The sequence below is a fragment of the Cyclopterus lumpus genome, chromosome 25, assembly GCF_009769545.1.
Source record: "Cyclopterus lumpus isolate fCycLum1 chromosome 25, fCycLum1.pri, whole genome shotgun sequence".
NCBI lineage: Eukaryota > Metazoa > Chordata > Actinopteri > Perciformes > Cyclopteridae > Cyclopterus > Cyclopterus lumpus.
Window position 1 is genome coordinate 10,997,058 of NC_046990.1, and position 21,178 is coordinate 11,018,235.

Below are 21,178 nucleotides of genomic sequence, written 5' to 3' on the forward strand. Positions count from 1 at the left end.
CTGACTCGTGCCTCCCGTGTTTTCAGGCAACATGCTGCCCGTGTTCTGCGTGGTCGAGCACTACGAGAACCCCATGGACTTCGACAGCAAGGAGGAGCACGCCGAGTTCGTGCTGGTGCGCAAGGACATGCTCTTCAACCAGCTCATCGAGATGGCCCTGCTGTCGCTGGGCTACTCCCACAGCTCAGCGGCCCAGGCCAAAGGTAACCAGTGACGTGTCACTCATCGACTCTCCGCCGCCTTGCTTATATAGCTTTATATCTCTTTGTTACACACACACACACACACACACACACTGGGTGCCCATAATAGCCTCCCGCCAGCAGATCTGAAGCCGCAGTAGCTTCTATCCCGTGACACTGATCCCACACAGGAGATGCTCAAGTCTCTCGGGTGGTCACACACACACACACACGGAAGTCTATACATACTGTACATGTACATTGTGTATTGTGCATATAAGAGAGTAACACACACACACACACACACTCGAACAGCATATATTTATATACACTCTCAGTGGGTGGGAGGGGCAGGTGGAGGAAAGGGTCTGCTAATTGCACTTGAGCACACGCTGGCCGAGGGTGGCTGGCTGTTTCAAGGTGCCTCTTAGCGGGCTCTTTTATTATAGCCTGTCCATCACACACACACACACACACACACACACACACACTCAAACCATCTTAGTCCACCTCTCCCATGAGTTTACTTCCTCGAGGTGTGCCACTTGAATTTAAGGTAGTCTCCGGAGGAATTGTGACAAATTGTAAACTCTGTGTGTGTGTGTGTGTGTGTGTATATATATATATATATATATATATATATATATATATATATATATATATATTCATGATGAAGTTATTCTTTGAAGTGACATCGAGCAAAGATGCTAAAATGGACTTTGTGCTAAGGTGCTCTCTTGTACTTGTTTCTACTTGTCTGGTCTCGTGTGTGTTGTCCGTCCACACCTCGTGACCTCGTGACCTCCCGTCGTCCAGGTATGATTCAGGTGGGGAAGTGGAACCCTGTCCCGCTGTCATACGTGACAGACGCACCGGACGCTACGGTGGCTGACATGCTGCAGGACGTCTACCACGTGGTCACGCTTAAGATCCAGCTGCACAGGTACTGAACACACACACACACACACTTGAACACACACTTGAACACACACACACACACAGTCGCGCTTCCCTTCACAGTGTCTACTCGAAGCTAACACACTTGAACACACATGAGTACCAACGAGTTGTTCTACCGCCTACAAAAATGCAGTGTCATAACCTAAATCACACACACACACACACACACACACACACACACACAGCAGTATTGGATTCCTTGAATACACACTGAAGCACAGTTTTACCTTTTTTATTCTTTGCTTCTCACACTCACACGGAGCATGTCTTGTATGCCCACAGGCTTGTGCCAATCTGACGATACCTTCTGCATGTTTGATACTGAGAATAGCTCTGTTACTCACACACACACACACACACACACACACACACACACATAACACACTGACCTTTCCCAGGAAATGCGGAAAAAACCCGTTTGAATACTGAAAGATTCCTCGTCTGGCGGTGCTAAAGAAACACAGAGATCTGTTTGACCGACAAGTGATGGGAACAAGGGCTGTCAACAAATTCTACATTCAAATATATATGTAAATAGTAAAAGAAAAACACACGGATCATTTGAATATGAAAATGTATATTAGATTTGGGGGGGGGGGAGCATTTCGGGAGTCACACAAAGTCCCTTCCATTCGTTGACGTGACGTTGGGGTCGAGGGGGTGCTGACAAATGTAACTTATTCTGCGCTGTGCGATCAAGTACATATTTAAATAGTTTGAGATGTTAACTAATGTTCAGAAAACACGGCAGATTTTTAAAAAAACACCACTTTAAAATTATCAAATGAATGGAACGGCCAACTGGAGACTGTGCAGGGCTAAAAATGCAGCAGATGAATGCGCGGTTGTTCACCTGAAATAGTTCCATAAATAAACCCGGCTATTTTTAAGCCAAATATACAGTTTTTCCTTCTGAATCTGCGTCGCGTTGGACTTGCGAAGACTAACAAGCTTCTCACACTCGAGCACCGCTAGCTGCCTGGTGCCATCACTCACCATATTGTATGCTAAATGCTACTCTGTAGGAGTGAGGCTTCGCTGTATTTATACACACAGCGAGAGCACACAAGCATTTATAGACACAGACGCAAACAGCCTCATATGTGCTCATAGGCACACACACACACACACACACACACACACACACACACAAAGTGGCGCTGCTGTGGAGGCTTGCACCAGCTGCTGTTCCGACTCTTTTTCTACCTCGCTCTCCCTCTCTCTCCCCTCTTCTTCTGTGTATCCCCCCCTACCGCCATCGCCACCACCCACCTTCACCAATGAAGTGCTCTCACACACACACACACACACACACACACTGCCTGATGTGAACACGTCCACCAGCCAGAACACAGAAGGTTGTGTTTATTTCCGGCGTGCTAGCCTTGACTGCACGGATAGCTGTCTTTCTCCACCACCTCCCTCATTCCTTCTCCCCAGAGGCTCTCTAGCCCGCTGGAGCAGTTTAAGGTGTTCTGGCAAATCCATTGTTTGTGCGCGAGCGAGTGTGTGAGGTTTCGTTACGAGCAGATGTTTAGCCCCGACCGCCTATCCCGCTCTCCCCGTCGGCCCCCGTTTTGCTCATTTACAACACACCCAGATTTACGGGCGCGGCGTCTCGTGCACTCGTCGCCCCTCGATCGACGCCTCATCGCTCTCGTCAAGTCGAGTGTCGATTTTTTTTTAACGGGGAAAAAAGTCGTTCTGCGACACGTGCCGAACGCGTGTATACGTCTCGTGTATGAGTTTCTCCGCACACGCCCAACGTCAACGCCAACCTCCATGTGATTTATAAATATAGTTTGATTCTGCTGCATATTGTTGTCAGTATTGTTATTGTTTTGTATTTGTCTCCCCCCTCCTCGCCCATTATCTGTCCCCGCCATCCCTTTCAAGCCCCCCCCACCCCCCCCGCCACCGACTGACGCAGAACTCTAGCCAGTAACACCTTAAATTGTTTCGCCGAGCACAACGAGCCAGGAAGGTAGAAGTAACACAAAATAATAGTCGCCACATGCAGCTGATGTATAATTCATGCATCAATCCAGCAGATGTGTTGTATAAAGTAATTAACTAATCAGAACAATCAGGAGAGAGAGAGAATATGAAAGAGGGAGAGAGCGAGGCAGGCAGGCAGAGAGAGAGAGAGAGAGAGAGACAGAGCAATCTCCAGATGCATCTGCTTGATGCGCCAAATGAAATCTGTCTGTCTTGGAGGGGCGCTTGCAGCAGGAAGAAGAAGAAGAAGAAAAAAAACCGAGCCGTGTGTTCAGCTCTCGCTCGCTCTGGTCTGCTCATCTCTACCGACGGAGAGCGAGGAGGGTTTGATTGTTCCAGTCATTTTGCCGTTTCATCACTAGATATTCGGCGGTTTTAAACCTCGGTTTTCGGGCAAAGTTAATTGCCGGTTCTTGAGTCGGACACTTGAGTGGTGCTGGCAGTGTATGAATCGACGGTTTAATGGCAGAATGAAGGATTTCGCTGCTTTTCTCTCATTTAGATCTCGTTGATGTTCGAACTGTTGGTCACAGCAGGACAACAAGCAATGTCAAGGAAATAATCACATTGTTTAATCATGTAATTGTGCCAGAAATGAGTCTGTTCTGCAGCGGTGTGTTGCAGGATGCTGCGGGACAACTTCCCGTTGGGATTTTGGGTCAAATGTATTCCCCGATTCAAAGATTGGTGTTATTGCCCGAATGCCCAACCGTCACAATTTGTGATAACATTTTTTAGATATTGCGTTGCTGAATTTGTGACCTGTGTATTTGATCATTTCGCTGTATTTGATACCATCAGGGCCGCTGGCTCTCCTTTCTATCTTTGTCTCTTCTCCATCTGAATTGTTTCTCATGCTCTCTCTTCACCCCTCTCTCCCTCTACACCCCCCCACCCCTTTTCCTCCCCCCTTATCTTACCCTCCCACCCCCTCCCCTCCTCTCTTTCTCTCCACAGTTGTCCTAAGCTGGAGGACCTGCCGCCCGAGCAATGGAGCCACTCTACAGTAAGAAACGCCCTCAAGGAGTTACTCAAAGACATGAATCAGAGCTCTCTGGCTAAAGAATGTCCCTTATCACAGGTGCTGAAGCCCAGTCTGCTTATTTAAAATAAAATTATAATAAAAAAAAGATTAACGCCCAACCCCACCCCCCCCTTGCTACCATACACAAACAAACACCCGTATCTCCATCACCACTGTCTTTTATCCTGTGCTTATCAAATGCCCTGAGTTTGATCCATTGGGAAAGAGAATCGGCATAGAAAATCAAAATCAATGGCTTATTGTCATTTGTTTGCCGCATGATTTTTTTTTCCGGTTTCTTTTAGCGCCTCCGACACACACACACACACACACACACACACACACACACACACACACACACACACGTATGCAACGGCAGCCAAAAAGCAGAGGTGTTGTTAAACGTATGGTTATTGTTAGATAAACATTGGCTCGAACCCAGAACGATCTGGATTGTTTCTGTTCTTTTTTGTTCTTTCCTCCCCCCCCCCCCCCCCATTTAGTTAATTCACAACATTTCAGGCTGGACATCGTGTACGCACGTCCACATGTCAGGCCTTGTATTGTGTGTGTGTGTGTGTGTGTGTGTGTGTGTGTGTGCTGGGACGTTGTATAGAAAGCACTAGCGCAGATATTGTATTAACAGGCAGTGCAGTCAGTATATCATGGAGGCAGCTCTGGAGTGAATGGAATGAAACGGCAGTATATCTCTCACAAGGGCCACAGTGTGTGTGTGTGTGTGTGTGTGTGTGTGTGTGTCTAGAGTACGTTTGTGAAACGCACGTCAACGTACGGGACGCGTATGCGAAAGTGTTATTTGTGTTTGGATCCGAGCGTGTGCGTCGGTGCCTTCAGTATGAAGCCAGCGCTCCTCCCAGGCCACCGTATGGTCACCTGGAGACCCTCATTTGCACTGCGTGTGTGTGTGTGTGTGTGTGTGACTCTCACAGTGTGTGTGTTTGTGTGTTTAGCCGGGCATGAGCAGTGCGCTGATGATGTAAAGAGTCCCTGGGTGGCGTTCAGGCGCAGCCCAGCCCGGTCTGGTAATCACCCTGTTTACGGTCCATATGTGAAGGCGGCTCAGAGGATCTCACACACAGGCGCACACAGCCTTCCTCACACTGCTTTCAAATACGCACACGGCTCACATTAAAACTGGAGCTTCTTCTTGTGGCTTTCCAGCGAGGATGAGAGATGAGACTCTTCGCTTCACGTAGAGTCCACGAGTCCCGAATCTAAGCCTCGACTTCTACCTGCACATTATTTTATTGCCTTATTTTATCGCCATGTCTTGTTTTTAAGGATTCAAACAATGCGATATCCGGTTTGTAAGCGGTTTCGAGAGAGAGAGAGGAACTGGCAGTCTCTCCGCGCCCCGATGATGATGACACACGAGTCTGCCTTGTTCAAACATGGCTGCCATGATGGTGTTTGACATCTGTTACTCCGTGGGGGGGCCTCGTGTGGCCTGCAGAGCGGCGGCTCGCTCTTCCCCCAAAACCCCCCTTCAGTGGACCGGTTGTCGTTATTGAGGGGACGCCCTGACCAGTGATGAACCCCTCCGAGCTTTCTGACTTGACCAAAAGGGGAAACAGAAAGGAGTGGGAGGAGGAAAAGGGGCGTGGCATAAGATTGGCACCTTTTAAGGATTAGTGTTTCCTTGATATTCTTCTGCGTAATCCCAGACCGAGAAGGGAGGTCAACGGATGAGTGAGTGAAAGAGAATTAGCCCACCTCTGAACAGAGAGGAGGGGGGGGAGCAGAGTGGGGAGAGGAGGGCCGGGGGGGGGGGGGGAGCTCTTCTTTTGTGCGAGGTCTTGTCGAACACATTTTAGTTTGACTCTTTTGTAGCAGGGGCGAGTCACGCTTTGTGTGCTCGAGCTTCAAATGGTACGAGGGGGCCGGACTCACGACCTGACTTCGACTTCCTCCATCAGCCAATCAGGCTTATTATCTCTTCCAAGCTCGCTAAGAGCTACCGAGCTTAGCAACCCCCTTGCCCGTGTTCGCAGAAACTATGGCAACAAACGAGATCCCCCCATCCTACCACCACCACCTCACCCCACTCTTTCCCATTGCCACCCCCTGCTCGCTCTCGCTGGGCGGCCCCTGATGCACCAGCTGCTGCGTTGCGTAGCAGCAAATAGTCATCAAAATGCCATCTTAGCGGGCCTTCACCACCTCGGCAGCCATAGGGGCAACCTGGTTGCCAGTGTGTGTGTGTGTGTGTGTGTGTGTGTGGGTTAGATTGAAGGGAGGGGGGAGGGGGGGGGGGGTCATCCCAGATGAGATGAATGTGTGCCATAATTGAGCTGTGTGAGATGTTGGCGAGAGACGAGGCGCAGTGTTGCAAATGTGATGCGCTTTTCCCCAGCTGATTCAAGACATCAGGCTAAGTTGGAATGTGTGTGTGTGTGTGTGTATTTAATCGTGTGCGTGCGCGAGTGTTGCTCTGCTGTGCGTTCTTGTAACCGCGCCGTGTGTGTGTGTCTGCAGGGGTTGTACTTTGTGTGTTTGCCTTTGCCAGTGTGTGCACCACACTCTTACGCTGGCAGCTGGGTGCCTACAGTACCTGCCTGCTGCACCGCTATTCTCTTACACACACACACACACACACACACACACTGTAGGCTCTCTCTCTTCCTGTCTCCCATGATGGGGAGTGGAGTAGATGTTGGGGACCGATTGTAGCCCAGTGCCACTTCCTGGTCTTGCTGATAAGCTCTCTGTGCTGCAGATGGCTATCACTTAAAGGGTCCACACACACGCTCACACACACACACACACACACACACGGCCATGCTACCTGTTGACAAGCCCTACACAGCCCTCCTGCTGGCACCGCAGTAGCAGCAGAGGCTCTGGTTATCTGCTTGATTTCACTTAGTGAGTATGCATGTGTGTGTGACAGAGCAGTGGGGAGAGAGAGAGAGAGAATGTGTGTGTGTGTATTGTTTCGTTCACACACACACACACACACGCCGGGCCCCCTGTGAGAGGTAGAGTGATGTATTGAGGGAGAGGGCTGATTAATGAGGAGCGTTTATTAGAACATCTGTGTCAAAGATGGCGGAGAAAGAGAGAGAGAGAGAGAGGCACGCCGTCTTCTGCAGGTCTCTGGTGTTGTTGCCTGGAGCCGCCTTAGCCCAGATATACTGTAAATAAAACATGGCAGGCTGGAGGAGAGGAGTTCATTATCCCGCCGACTCAAAGGGGAACTCTTCTTGCTTTAAATACATGTTGTTTCTTCCCAGTGGATCTTCGGCCTGGGAGTCGGCTACCAGAACCAGGTTGAACTGGAACATGTGGTTTGCTGCTCTACCAATTTATACATTTTTTTCCCAAGCTCAATAAATCACGAACAAAAATCCATTCATTCTTATTTACACTGACTTACGCCGATCATAATGAATGAACAGGGATTATCATTTTTAAGACCATAGAATGTTGCAGTTGTTATTTTCTGATGCCGGTAATAAATCCAAAAGAAAGGAGCTGCTTCATGCATAAATGTATGACCCATTAAAAAAGGGCAATTCTGACTTCCTCACCCTAACCTGAACTCTATCGGCGCTCCTCGTTGAATGAAGTCTTTTCAGAGGATCTATTAAAGGCTGCTTTGTTACACCATGCAAGTCCAAATGCAGACCTCTTCACCCCCCGGTGATGACGGCATGATGCACCACAGCACGGTTTGCTCAAATTCGCCCCGACGGCTGAGCGGGCGTGACAAGAGCTCGGCCCGGGCTCCAGCGGGTACACGCCGGGACTTTGTGGACTCCTTTTCGTGACCGTAAAGAAGCGCTGCCTGCGTTCCCTCTCGGCCAATCGAAGCCACGGCTTGAGTATCGACTCCTGTGCGCCGTTGTTGGGCCTCTCGCGTCCGTCCCGTAAGCGTTGAGGGGTCCCATGAAGCTGGTGAGAACAGTTGAGCTCACGGACCCCTTTGAGAGCATTGAGTCTCATCTTTAGGATTTATTTTGTTGTTGCTGCCGCCGATAGCAACGTCACACACACACACACACACAGTATTCTGCCAGTAGCACGCGGCTAAACGGCTAACGTTACCGGAGGTTGCATTGGCCTTCAATATGATGCGTTAAAGCTCTAAAGCTCTATTACGTAATTACGAGTATTGAAGCTTATGTTATTTTATAAGCACAAGAATCCAATCTTTTATTTCCTTAACACACCGATATCATTTGATGCCGAAGTAAAAAGACAACTTGTTGACGTGTTGATGGTTTACGCCGACTTGGCGACGGAATCGGAATCGGCAAAGAAAAATTGGGATCGATTGATCTCCAGTTCGACCGCAGCGCTGACAGAGGTCAAGAGGTCAGAGTTCGGTCGACCTCTCTGAAGGCACAGCTTCCACCCTTCGCCCTCCTTTTGTGAACCAGAATCCTCCCCTTCCCCGATCATTGTGCTCGCACCTCCGTGCAGCTCTGCCAGAAGGTCCCCCCCCCCACCCGCCATCCTCCAAGCGCATATATTATAGAAAATGATAAAGATGGCATACCTGTAATTTGAAAGCAGATGGTTTGGTTCTTTTGAATATTTATAACAATCAAAAAACATTGTCTTCCGCACACCAACTGCGCTATTCGCCCGGAGGGCCGGCAAGGTGTTAAAAACATTAATTTTAATGAAAGTGGAAGGGAAAGAAAAATATCGCCTCCTTTTTTTTGTGTGTTTTTTTTTTTCCGAGGCGGTTGAAGGGGAAGAGGCCGAGAATGAAGTCGTTGTCGTCAACAGATTGCATAAATACAGAGCGGAATAAAATGAAAGAGCTTCGTCTGTTTACATCGCCCGGCTCCCCCAGATGCTCATATCCAATAATTCTTTGTACATTTTTGTTTTGTTGAAGGTAAACGTATATTTCATGTCCGTGTGCTCTCCACGCCGACGGGACTCGGTTGACCTCCGTGATTTACCCAAAAGTAAAAAATGTTCCCGACAAACTCAACGGCATTTGATAAAGAAGAACAGATAAAAAAAATATTGTTTGATTTGATTTGTTTCACCTTTTAGAGGACGAGATCCAAAATGACTGCATGTCTGATACTTTTCAGTTGGCTTTTTTCTGTTGGTATTTTATTTCCTTTTATTTAATTTTTTTACCGTGTCCCCTATCTTTTATTTGTTTTGACAAGCTACGGTGTTACTGCATGTTTCACAAGCTTTAATATTATGTCTGCATTCTCCACAATGAGAATCTAAAGTCTCTCTCTCGCTCTCTCTCAATCAATCTCTCTCTTTCAGAGTATGATTTCCTCCATTGTGAACAGCACTTACTATGCAAATGTGTCGGCGGCGAAGTGTCAGGAATTTGGGCGCTGGTATAAACATTTCAAGAAGACAAAAGATATGATGGGTAAGCAAAACGGAGGGGCGCAAAGTATGGCACACACACACACACACACACACACACACACACACACGGATTCACACCAATCGTCATTACAATATGTTCCCTAACCAAGCGGCTCTTTGTCTTCCTGCTGTTGCGTCAAGCAGAAATACATTTTTATCTTGTTATCTAATAACTCAAGATTACTCTGCAGTTTTGCGTTATCTCTGATTTATCCATTTATTGCTTTAACTAACAGCGAGAGCCAAATTGAGGCCTCTGACTGTTTAATTGTCGTGTTTGCCTCACGACTGAAAAGGCAGCAATGCCTTCAGAACGGCCACCGCCTCGCCTGAAATTCAATTAGATTTTCTTATCAACGCACGCTTTATATTATCACCACCAAAAAAAAAGAAGAAGAAATCCCCTTTGACCCTCCAGGAAATGAGGTTATGTGATACTCGGAGCACCCCCAGCTGCACGGAGAATTCCGCTTTATTTTTTTGAATTAAGCTCAGTGTAATGTTGAGATATTAGCTTTAACAATCTGTTGAACCATCTTCTTTTTATTTGTCTTTGCCAGTGCTCGCCGTGATGACAGATGAGATATTGTATCAAAAATGTTTTCACAGCGCGTTGTGATCATATCTTATCTGATGTTTTTTTTGTTTTGTTGCTTCTGTTAAAGTGGCAGCATATGCCGAGAGACATTACTTACTCCAGGACCCGCTGTCCTCGTGCACTCCCACGTGCACTCCCACGTGCACTCACACGCGTTCCTCCGTCACAAAACTTCTCGATGTGGTTTTTATTCTCGGTGTTTTTAAATGTCGTGATTCTGCTCAGAGAGAGAAGTACAGTAGGGCGACTTCACCGCGTGTTTCTGTTCTCACAACTCTGTCTGTGTGTGTGTGTGTGTGTGTGTGTGTGCGTGCTCCACCATCCGGCTGTGCAGGCATGCGCCAACCATCCCAGCTGGAGGGCTACCTGGGGACGTGTGTCCTCCGAGAGAGCCCGCGTGCCAATGCACTAGGTATGTCGCAACATGGACACACACGCACACACACACACACACACACTCTCACACACACACACACACTTTGGAGGACATTACATTGACATGAATTATAGGTTCCTGACGAAAGTACACAAACACACTGATTTGGAGCCACATTCCTCGATACCTAATCTTACTGACTGTCTTCTTGCCTCAACTCAATCGCAATTTAAAATCTAACTCTATACACACGGCTCTTAAAAATCCCATATTTGCATCGTTTGCTCAAACAATCCTTCACCCGATCAACCGACGTCGTAACGTCTCTCCTTAGACTGGAATACAATTAAAGGCCGATTCCTTTTGGCTCTAGAGGAGCATAAACTGGGCTTTTCTTTTTTCTCCCTGTGTCGCTCCCTCCGGGGACATCGAGTCCACCGATGTCTACGACGCACACGAGCATGCGCTAACATCTCGAGATGCATTCGCACAAACTCACAGAAAACCTTGGCACACAAGCCTCAGGTGCCCCCCCCCCCCCCCCCCCCCCCCCCCCCCCCCCCCCCGCCCACGACCTCAATATTCATGACGGGCTGCTGTCTGCTGTGCGTGGCCACGAAACGGCAGGAAGAGAGCGAGCTGGGGAAATGCCAAGTTTGAGGGGGCTGGAAGAGAGAGCGAGAGGCACGGTCATCCCTTTGTGCCTTGGCATGCGGCGTCACATGTGACTCTGCATTTACTTCGACGCGCTGCAGTTTGAGCCGCAAGTCAAGGGGAATAAGTACCTGGGCGCAGGTGGGGGGGGGGGGCGCCGCCCCCCCAGCTGAAGTGGCGTTTCGCCGCGCCGCCAGCGAACGCGGCGTGTCTTCTTTTGAGGCGGCAACGCCAGTGCAGGAGAGAGAGAGAGAGAGAGAGCGTTGGGTCACTCTGTATGTCTCTCTCTCTCACACACACACACACACCTCCCCCCCCCCCTCCCTCAGCCCACATCCCATTCCCATTGTGTGTTTAATCCGGGGCTCTTTTGTGGCAGGATTCCACACGAGGACTCCGGCTTCTGTGGCAGCCTTTTTCTCCCAGGGCCTGCCATGCTCCTCTGTCACCCCCTTCTCTTTTCAATTTGCATGGAAATGCCTCTCCGTGTGCTTGTGTGTGTGTTTGTGAGCATGCCCCCCAGCAGTCCGTGCGAGGGAGCATATGCACACACACACACACACACATTCACATATGAGTGAATAGAAACGCCATACCATCAGAGCCGGGGAATGCCAGGGATTATGGGAAGAGATGTGATTATTACCAAGATTTTTTTGTATCCCCCCCCCTGCACACCAACATCATTTGTTTTGGACAAACACTCAATAGACCCGTCTTGGCCGGGTGTTTTGTGCTTGCTGACAGTTAAGAAACACACGATTATTGTGGGTATTTTTGGAAAACATCCATACACTTAATCTTTCATCTGCTGAAAAATTCAGCTTGTTGAAGACTCTCCCCCCCCCTCCGCCTCCTCGTCCCCCATAACAGCAATTTACGCTTTTTCGCAATCTCATGCGACGCCTTTCTGTGGGACGTGAAGGCCGCAGCACACTCGTAAGGTGTTACTGCCCCCTCGCTCCGTCAAGGGAGGCGGAAACCCGAAAAACCGTCCGGCTGCTCCAAATGCTCGTTCGCGACGCTGTGGGTAGCACTTTGAACGTTAAATCATTGTTTTCACCCTCTAAGCACATCATTTAAACCGGCCTTAAAATATTCCCGAGCAGCCATTATGGACTTAAAGACACCCAAAGCAAGAGGTGCCTCAAAACTCTCCCAAAACGCCATTAAATGACGGCACAGAGATTTCTTTATTTTGTGTCCTCCCATGTGCTCCTTGCGTTCATGTTCGGACCGGCCGCCCCTCAAATTCTTATATTGGCTAGCTTGTGTTTCCTATTTTAGAATTAACAATCTCTCTTTTGAGAGAATCAGATTCACACACACACACACACACACACACATTTATCCTGCACCTACACTCACTCCACTGTCTCTCCAAGACATTTTTTTATTCATTCACATGATGAGGCCACAGATGTTCTGGACTTAATGTCGAAGGCGTGGCTTGTGGAAGACACAGGTCAAAACACAACGAGGCTCTTTCCATTTTTGATCAGCTGTTTTCAAGACCAGTAAGCGGACACTGGGTTCGGACCAGGACACTAAACCTCTGTGCACATCTGTGGGTGGGTTTGGGTTTCTATTCATGAATATGTGCTGACCCTTTCCATAAGTTATGAAAGTAAATGTTAGCTGACGGGCTAAGCTTCACCTGAAGTTACAGTGTGATCTGATGCAGATTATGGCTCTGGTGACATTAAGACCATGAGGTTCAACCTTTTGGTCCTCCAGGAAGACTTTGAAACTGATTCTGTTTTTCTCTCCGTCTCTTCGCTCGTTCGTTCTCCTCCGCCAGAGATGGACGGCCTGTCCGACCTGTCTCCTCCCGGCTCTAATCACAGCCACAACCACAACCACAACCACCTGGGCTTCTCCCAGCAGCAGCAGCCCATCCCCGGCAGCACGGCGGAGCAGACTCCCTCCTCGCCGGTGCCCCCGCTGCCTCACGCCCCGCCGCCGCACGGCGGCCAGAACGGCGGCCGGCAGCCACAGCTCCCCGGCATGCACCACCCGGGCCTGGTGTCCACGCCCATCAGCCCCCAGCTGGTCAACCAGCAGCTCGTGATGGCGCAGATCCTCAACCAGCAGTACGCGGTGAACCGGCTGCTGGCGCAGCAGTCCCTGTCGCAGCAGTACCTCAACCACCCGCCGGTCAACCGCAACTCCCACAACAAGCCCATGGAGCCGCAGGTGTCCTCCAACACCGAGGTGTCCGTCGAGATCTACCAGTGGGTGAGGGACGAGCTGAAGCGGGCCGGCATCTCACAGGCCGTCTTCGCCCGCGTGGCCTTCAACAGAACCCAGGTGAGGAGCCTTTAACTTTAAGAAGACAACGACTACGTCCAGTCATTGGCAGCACTGACGTTAGCAGTAGTAAAAGCCTCATTTATCTTTCTGCTGTAATAACTTTAATATCAATCAAATGTATATGCAATTGGCAGAAGGTGCCACGTGAAACATGATAATGTCATTTAAGGTTAAAAACTAAAGCGACATGGTGTCCATCCAAAAATGTCCCCATAGCACAAACATGCAAAGTGCATTCCTCTCTGCCGTAAGAGTCCACACCAACAACCTGTTTGATGAGGAAATACGTCACATCAAGGAAGTTACTAAAGTATTTATTTTGTTGTTATTATTTTTACAGTTCATAATTCTCAGCACCTTTTACTGTACTTCAAGGCCTTGAGTCCAAAGAACCCGGCTCGGTCATGGCGTGCGTTCCCTCCCTGCAAAATAATGTGGTTTCACTTAGTGAGAGGCCACACACACACACACACACACACACACACACACGCAGAAGGCAGCGATTGTGTCTTAAGATGCACCGTCTGCACATGGGGGGCGGAGGGAGGTGAACAAACGTTGAACAAAGTCCATTTGCTTTGAAGTCGCTGTGAAAGAAAAAGAAAAGAACGTCAACTGATAAAGATCTATCAGAATTAGAACGTACCGCGACCCAAAATAAGTGTGTGTGTGTGTGTGTGTGCGTGTGTGTGTGTGTGATATGGTTAAGACAGTTCTCATGCGAGCTCCCACACAGTCTTATCCGTGGCCGATGTGCCGTAGGAGGATTATTTATTAGGCCTATGTTTTGTTCCCACGAATCAGTGTTAATAAAAGAAAGGGGGGGGGGGGGAGAGGGGGCTGTCGAGTGGTGACATGAAGGTGGGGGTGGGGGGGGGGGGATCAGAGGAGACGAAGGGGGAGGAGCCGAGTTCGTTTTTTTTTTTTACGAGGAAAATAATTGACCGAAAAGACAGACAGAAAGGAGTTGATGGCGAAGAATGATAAGCATGCAGCCGCTGGAGAATGCAGGCGGATGAAACACGACTTCGCCTGAACACTCGCGTAAATAACAACGTCACTCTGACTCATATTTCATGCGAGTATCTGTCCATACCTGTCTGGGATGCCACGGACCCACCTTCATCTAAACATGACACGTACAGTTGAATCACGGCACATGTCTGCAGCTCTGCTCGCCAGCTTTAGGAAGAAAAGAAAGAAGAAAATATTTAAAAAGCATCAGCATGTTTCCCCCCCCCCATCACCTTGTTTTATTACCAAATCACACCTATTGATGGTGAGAGAAGCGGAGCGGCGGTTTGCTCAGCGTGTGGCCAAGAGCCGATGAAAAGGCCCAATCACGCGTCTCTGATAATGGAGTCATCGCCGACTCGTAATGACGGAATCCAGCGCTATTGAAAAGTAAACAGAGGACGCGCTGATTGCCCCGCCGCACACGACTTTCACATCGCAGCCGAGGAGCGTTTCCACAAAAATACGATCGATGACGCGCTGCCACTCAACGGAACAGAATGATGGACCAATACGCTCCGCGGGGGTCGACGGTGGAAGGCAGGGAGGAACCGTAGGGACGGTGTGAGGGAAGGGGAGGCTTAGAAGGAAGTCCCTAAAAAGGCAGTCTGAGTGTCATCTCCATTGTCATTAGAGTCTCCATTTGCACTCATGGCTCTCCTTTACTGTTTAAGAATCCTCTAATGTGATTATTCTCCTTCTGTTTCCCCTCTTTCTTTCCCCCCCCCCCCTCATGCAGGGCCTGCTGTCCGAGATCCTACGCAAGGAGGAGGACCCTAAAACGGCTTCCCAGTCGCTGCTGGTCAACCTGCGCGCCATGCAGAACTTCCTGCAGCTGCTGGAAGCCGAGCGCGACCGCATCTACCAGGATGAGAGGGAGCGCAGCCTGACGGCAGCCTCGGCGATGGGCGCCCCGCCGCTCATCAGCACCCCGCCCATCCGACCCGTGCAGGTACCAGAGGCTTTATTTGGATTTAAGCCGACGCACCGCTGCAACACGAGATGAATGTGCATTCATTACGCAGTGTTATGCATCTACTGTGCACCTCAAAGTAATCACACCTTGTTGTATTCAAAAGAGAACAATCATGAACGAAGAAAAGCTTTGTTTGTTCTCTTATTAATATCAACAAATGCAGTCAGTGGCGGATCACAGCAGCCCAGATGTGTCGTTATTGATCTGATGATGTAGCCACAGAGGGAAATACTCAAGTACAACCGTGTGACCGAACTGGCCCAACGCACACAATCCAGGTTCGCCAGCTTGCTAACTTGCAGAATGCAAAAAAAACAAGTTGTCGTTGGCATCATTTGCATAATGACAGAGACTTGCAAATGCAAATGTCTCATATCGGAGATGGAGCAAAAAGTGCAGCCAGAGTTCGGAAACGCAGCGAGAGGAGAGACGACAAAGGCTGCGTTTGTTCAATGCACTTTTTTAGAACTAGTAGATCTGGTTCCGTGTGTTTCCATGCGCTCGGGCTCGAGAACAGGCCTGCAGGAGTGTTTTTAAGACTCCGTCTGTCGGTGGCGTCCTGGACTCGATCCAGACGCGCGTAAGACCTCCTGACACCTGTCGGCTACAAGAGGGGAAACAACGCGCCGCTCGCTGGTCGGCAGGCGCCTGTTTACGCGTGACAACAGCAGGTTGTGGACGCGAGCGCATTGTTTTCTGCCACACCTCACATTCCCCTGCATTGTCTCAGGCTGCTACCTGTCGGGGGGAGTCGTGTAATAAATAAAAGCCCATTTGCACCCGAGAGCATACTTTACATTCTCCCCGCATGTCGATGAGTCCCACGTCGTCCCCGACGCTCGCCACGCAGGTGAGAATGATGCACAAATGACTTTGTGCTAATTCTGACCTTTTACCGTGCATTAGGCGGCATTAACAGCCCTCCCGTTTAAAAAAATAAATAAAATGGAGCTCACTCAGCGGCGGCGAGCTCCGAGAAAGATCAAGCATCGTTTAGTCGGTCCCACCCGTCACCAAAGGAACCGGAGCACAGCGTTCTACCCTCGCAGCAAACCTGTGGCCCTCATCTGAAAGGCATGAGGCGACTTTCCACCACTTAAGCCGATTGTGAGAGCGGTCAGCCGCATCTGAAAGCGACGGGGGCCGACAAAGGCCGTCTCTGTCCGCTCGCCGGTGCAGATCCGGCTTTTTTATTCAGGTGAAAGACAGACGTCTCCAGAGTGTAAACCTCCCCCAGATGAAGTGCTCAGCAGGAGGCCAACTCTAAAGAGAGAACGACGCATTCTGAAGCAGCGGCGCTGAACTTTAAACGGGGGCGGGGCTTCACAATCGGAGGCTCAGAGTTAGAGAGCGGGCCTCTGTTTGGCTTCATAACCCACCGGAGTAACTGCTTGTCATTATATTCTGACAGCTGTCAATTAGAAGCTCTAACTCCGATCAGACGATCGCCGCCGGTGGGCGGAGCTTTTGGGTTTTCACCATGGCGACCGCGTCACAATCTTCCTCATTTTGAGTGAAATATGTTTTCTGGAAAGAGGCACTGCAAGAACATAATTCCTGTTAATATTTTAGTGCAACATTGTGACGAGTAGTATGAGCTTGTGATTGACAGCTGCGTGGGAGACTCCTTGGCTCTGATTGGTTGTATTTCCTTCGTACGTATGCCATTGGGAGGACCAATCAGAGGGAGCCGATATCTTTCTCCTGAGCTGCATTCAGGTTTACGCTTCCGGCTGCAGCTTTCGCCTCTTTACTGACGTCTCAGATGCAGAAATGAACATCGGGAACTACGTTTTATATTTTCATTAATCACGTCGGCCACTTTCCTCTCAGAATGAACGTACAGAGGAAACCTTTCAGCTTCCAGAGCTGCAGAGATGCATAACAACGGAACAACAAACACAGAGACGAGTACACGGCGTACAAACTCAAGTTTGTGGTTGTTGTTGTTTTTTATATATACCGCTGTTGGCACATCCATGGCATATCTTGAGGCCCTAATATACTTCACCTGCATGACTCAAACCCGTCAACATTCATCATGCCGACCCGTTCCTACACAAGGCACTTCTCACAAACAACTCGTACACCTGGCCATCTGCCAGCCTCTCCTATGGAGCAATGCGGTGTGAATTTAAGCACATAAATCAGCCAGGGTGGCAATTGAGCCAGAGACAGAGGAGGGTTTTTATTGGCCTCGTAAAAACAGATGCAGAGGTATGTTTCTCTCACGTGGGCTCGATGGCTCGGCACAACTCCTCCAAAAGCCAGTTAGCGCACGTCCCGGCCTTAACAATTAGCTCGACATGGCAACCTACCGCTCCGACTGACGAGTCCATGCCATAAAAACAAATAAAGGAACGCCGTGAAAAGGCCCACGAATGCTCCGGCATTCCAGTTTCACCTACGCGATTGTCTTTGACACATAAAGGAGCTCGTATTTCGGCGTCTAGACAAAACACTTAAACACACACACACATATATATATATGTGTGTGTGTGTGTGTGTGTGTGTGTTTTTGATCACAGGCTGTGTGCCGTGCGTTAGTAGCTGTTGGTGTTATTATGATTTATTTGAATGCTATGCGCTTGTATACCCAACCCTGCCGATGTCTCCTTTCAAAAGGGCTCGTATGGAATGATTCATATGCTAATGGTTGGTGGGTAATGCTTTTATTAGGATACTTGCTAACTTGTCAAAGGATTTTTGTCAAGATGCAACAAGCCGCTGAATGAAGATGATTTGATTTCACTTGACTTGCATTGATGTTTTAATCACCAGCTTGACATAAGAATAATAACATTCCTCACAACACGTCCAAGTGTTTTTGAGCAAAGTAGCGCTGGAGCCGAGCGTGGGTGTAGTCTACACTCCAGTGTGTGTGCGTGTGTGTGTGTGTGTGCGTGTGTTTAGCCAGATTACCCTTTTTTTTCTTCTTTCCCCTGTGTGAGCCTGAGCAAATAACGTTTTTGTGTTGTTTTCCCGACACAGCAGCCCCGGAGGGAAGACTGTAACAGCGTGAGGCCCGAGGACTGGAATCCCAGGATCCCCGTGGGCCTCTCCCCTGTGAGCAGATAACACCACCCACCTCACCTCTCCACCTCCACCAATCTGAACGCATTATCAGAGACAATGCGCACACTTGAGGCTTATTATCCTCTAACATGCAATTAATTGCTATTATCTTTTGAGTGAAAGGCTGATATTCTTTTTTTGTGTGTAAAGAATGTCTAATACCACTAATATTAAGATTTGACATACATTTAATGTTGCAAATTAGGTTTAAAAAATAGTACATTGATCCAGTTCATACACACAACTGAGAATCCAACATCTGACAAAGTATTAGAAATAAAAAAACACGTTCTTTTTGGTAACCTTCCCCTTTTTTTAACCAGGTGAAACCGTCGCCTCTGCCCAGCGAGTGGAACGGCAAGACGGAGAGCTGCATCCTCAACATCAACTCCACCATCTACGACGAGATCCAGCAGGAGATGAAGAGGGCCAAAGTCTCCCAGGCCCTGTTCGCCAAGGTGGCCGCCTCCAAGAGCCAGGTAGGGACCCGAGCCGCACCTCGTCGTCTTCCTCCCACTTCGAGCTACACGCCGTGTTTCTTCTCTCAGCGATGACACGTGTCTTCTTTTTCTCAAACGCTGGCGTATCTACCGTTTTGAGAAATAATGTGTAAATGCCGTTAATCACAACTTCTTCGATCTGACTTTGTAAAGAGGCTCTTACAGCAGTATTGACGTGTCATATAGTCACACACACACACACACACACACACACGAAATTGAAAAGAATATAGATCCATCAGCGCTCTTCAAACTGTTGATACTAGATGCAAACAGTAGAAATCCAGCCGAACCCCCCGAGCGAGACTTAATGACACACATGTCGTCTTTATTGTGGGTTCGGAGTTTATCCGTCAACGCTGTTGCGACACCAAACAAACCTGTTTATATTAGCTGAGCGCTCAGTAAGACGATGGGGCCCCGGTTATCTTCTCCCAGAGAGCAGCGCGCTCACACAATACCAGCCTGTGTGTGTGTGTGTGTGTGTGTGTGCTGCAAACACACCACCAACTTAGCTGTGCATTAAAAGCAATTTTAAATTGTAGCACTAAGAAGTTATTATTAAAGTTTTTCTTTCACGTGTCTGTCGGAGGAGTTTGTGCTCGATGAAGACGGTGGGGGGTGGGGGGGTGGGGGGGTGGGGGGGTGGAATAGATCACCAAGGGCGGAATAATCTTGAAATATCTGCAAAGGCTTTATTTTTTTTCTTGCTGATTAGGATGATTATACCCTCAGATAGCTTTGTTTTACCAAATTGCAGTTTGATGCACAAACCACTGTTTTTGTTCAGGAGTTCAAAGACTCCTTGGAAGGATTGGTGAGAGAGAAAGGGGGCGAGCGAGGTGGCATTGACTCGCCCCCCTCGTCTCAAATGAAGGTTTGTCTGGGAACAGGTTTCCACCGTGCCTTCTCCACCTCACTCCTATCCTTCTGTCTTGCCCCTCTACCTCTCTCTCCCCCCCCCCCACACACAACCCACGATTTCTGCCTCTCTTTCACGTTCCATTCATGGCAGGCGGGTGTGAATGTGAATTGAGCAGCAGATAAGAAGTGTGCTAATTATGCCTGTGAAAGGGGGCCTGGGAGAGCACTTATCTCTGGCTCCATCTCGTAATGGGCGCTCCCCGGGCAGCTGGTCTCCCCCCTTACTACCCAGCCGGCATCGCCACGACTACCGGCAGCGCCAGGCCAGGCCTGCTCCTCCCCATCAGGACCCCTAAACCCTGAAAAAACAGTGACCGGCACCCACTTTTCACCGGCTGCTTCCCTTTAAAAATCTATTTGTGCTGAAATGTCTTCTCCCCCGACATCGGAGCCATTGTTATAATATGTCGATGGCAGTGGAGCTGCAACAATTACTATTGAATTAATCCACCAGGTCATTTCATAAAATGGTCTCGTTTTAAGGTGTTTAAGGGTTAACATTAGATTTCACGTGCTTCATGTGGCCCACAGCGTCCTGTGGAAGGAGCACCAACAACGCCCTCCACGCTTTGCGGTGGAGCGCCATGCCAGCAGAGCCTGCTGGTACACTGGGGGTTGGAGTGCAGTGTGGCTGCGGTTGGTGACGAGTGTGGAGGATGGGCCGGACTGGCAGGGTGCCCATATGGGGTCCGGGGGATATAATCACGGGGGGAAGGGAAGGAGGCACAGGCACCGTCCCGTCGGCTCGGTGTGCAGTTCGACCTCTTCAGCTCAGGATTTCCCAGCATGCTTAGGCACAGGATCAGGTGACCGGTTAAGTGTGTTGGTGTGCGACACGCTGGCCTCGTTCACAGAGGGATGAAGAGGAGAGAAATAAGAGGTGTGGAGTTGAAGGAGGTCAAAGGCAGTAGTGGTCCTCCTGGGTGGAAACGCCATAAAAAAGGAGTTCACTGATTGGTGCACGCTCCACTCAGTGTTTGCTTATTTGTGTGTATTTCTGTATTCTGCATATAGATACGGGTTTATGTGCAGGCCCATTTGAATGTGTGTGTTTGGGGGGTTCCTGGAACGCAGCCATCGTCCTCTCTTAGGGCTCGTAACCACTGCAGGCCTCCACCCCCCTTCACACATTCAATGTTGCATTTCAATCACTCTTTTACTGCCACGTATTCAAAGTAGTAACCATAGAGCAGTGAATCTAACCCGAG

At 49.1% G+C, this 21,178-nt stretch overlaps 1 protein-coding gene across 8 annotated transcripts in view; it reads left to right on the plus strand.

The window, feature by feature from the left end:
* LOC117728186 (DNA-binding protein SATB1) overlaps positions 1-21,178 on the plus strand; it is a 49,401-nt gene that overhangs the window by 15,044 nt on the left and 13,179 nt on the right. For 5 of the 8 annotated variants that reach the window (XM_034528970.1, XM_034528973.1, XM_034528972.1 and 2 more), the window contains exons 3-11: positions 27-203; positions 999-1,125; positions 4,098-4,221; positions 9,430-9,541; positions 10,473-10,550; positions 12,970-13,478; positions 15,235-15,447; positions 18,463-18,537; positions 18,870-19,025. In XM_034528970.1, the coding sequence (XP_034384861.1) occupies positions 27-203; positions 999-1,125; positions 4,098-4,221; positions 9,430-9,541; positions 10,473-10,550; positions 12,970-13,478; positions 15,235-15,447; positions 18,463-18,537; positions 18,870-19,025 (1,571 nt within the window). The remainder of the gene's footprint in view (positions 1-26; positions 204-998; positions 1,126-4,097; positions 4,222-9,429; positions 9,542-10,472; positions 10,551-12,969; positions 13,479-15,234; positions 15,448-18,462; positions 18,538-18,869; positions 19,026-21,178) is intronic. The other 3 variants (XM_034528976.1, XM_034528977.1, XM_034528975.1) reach the window with 2 other exon arrangements.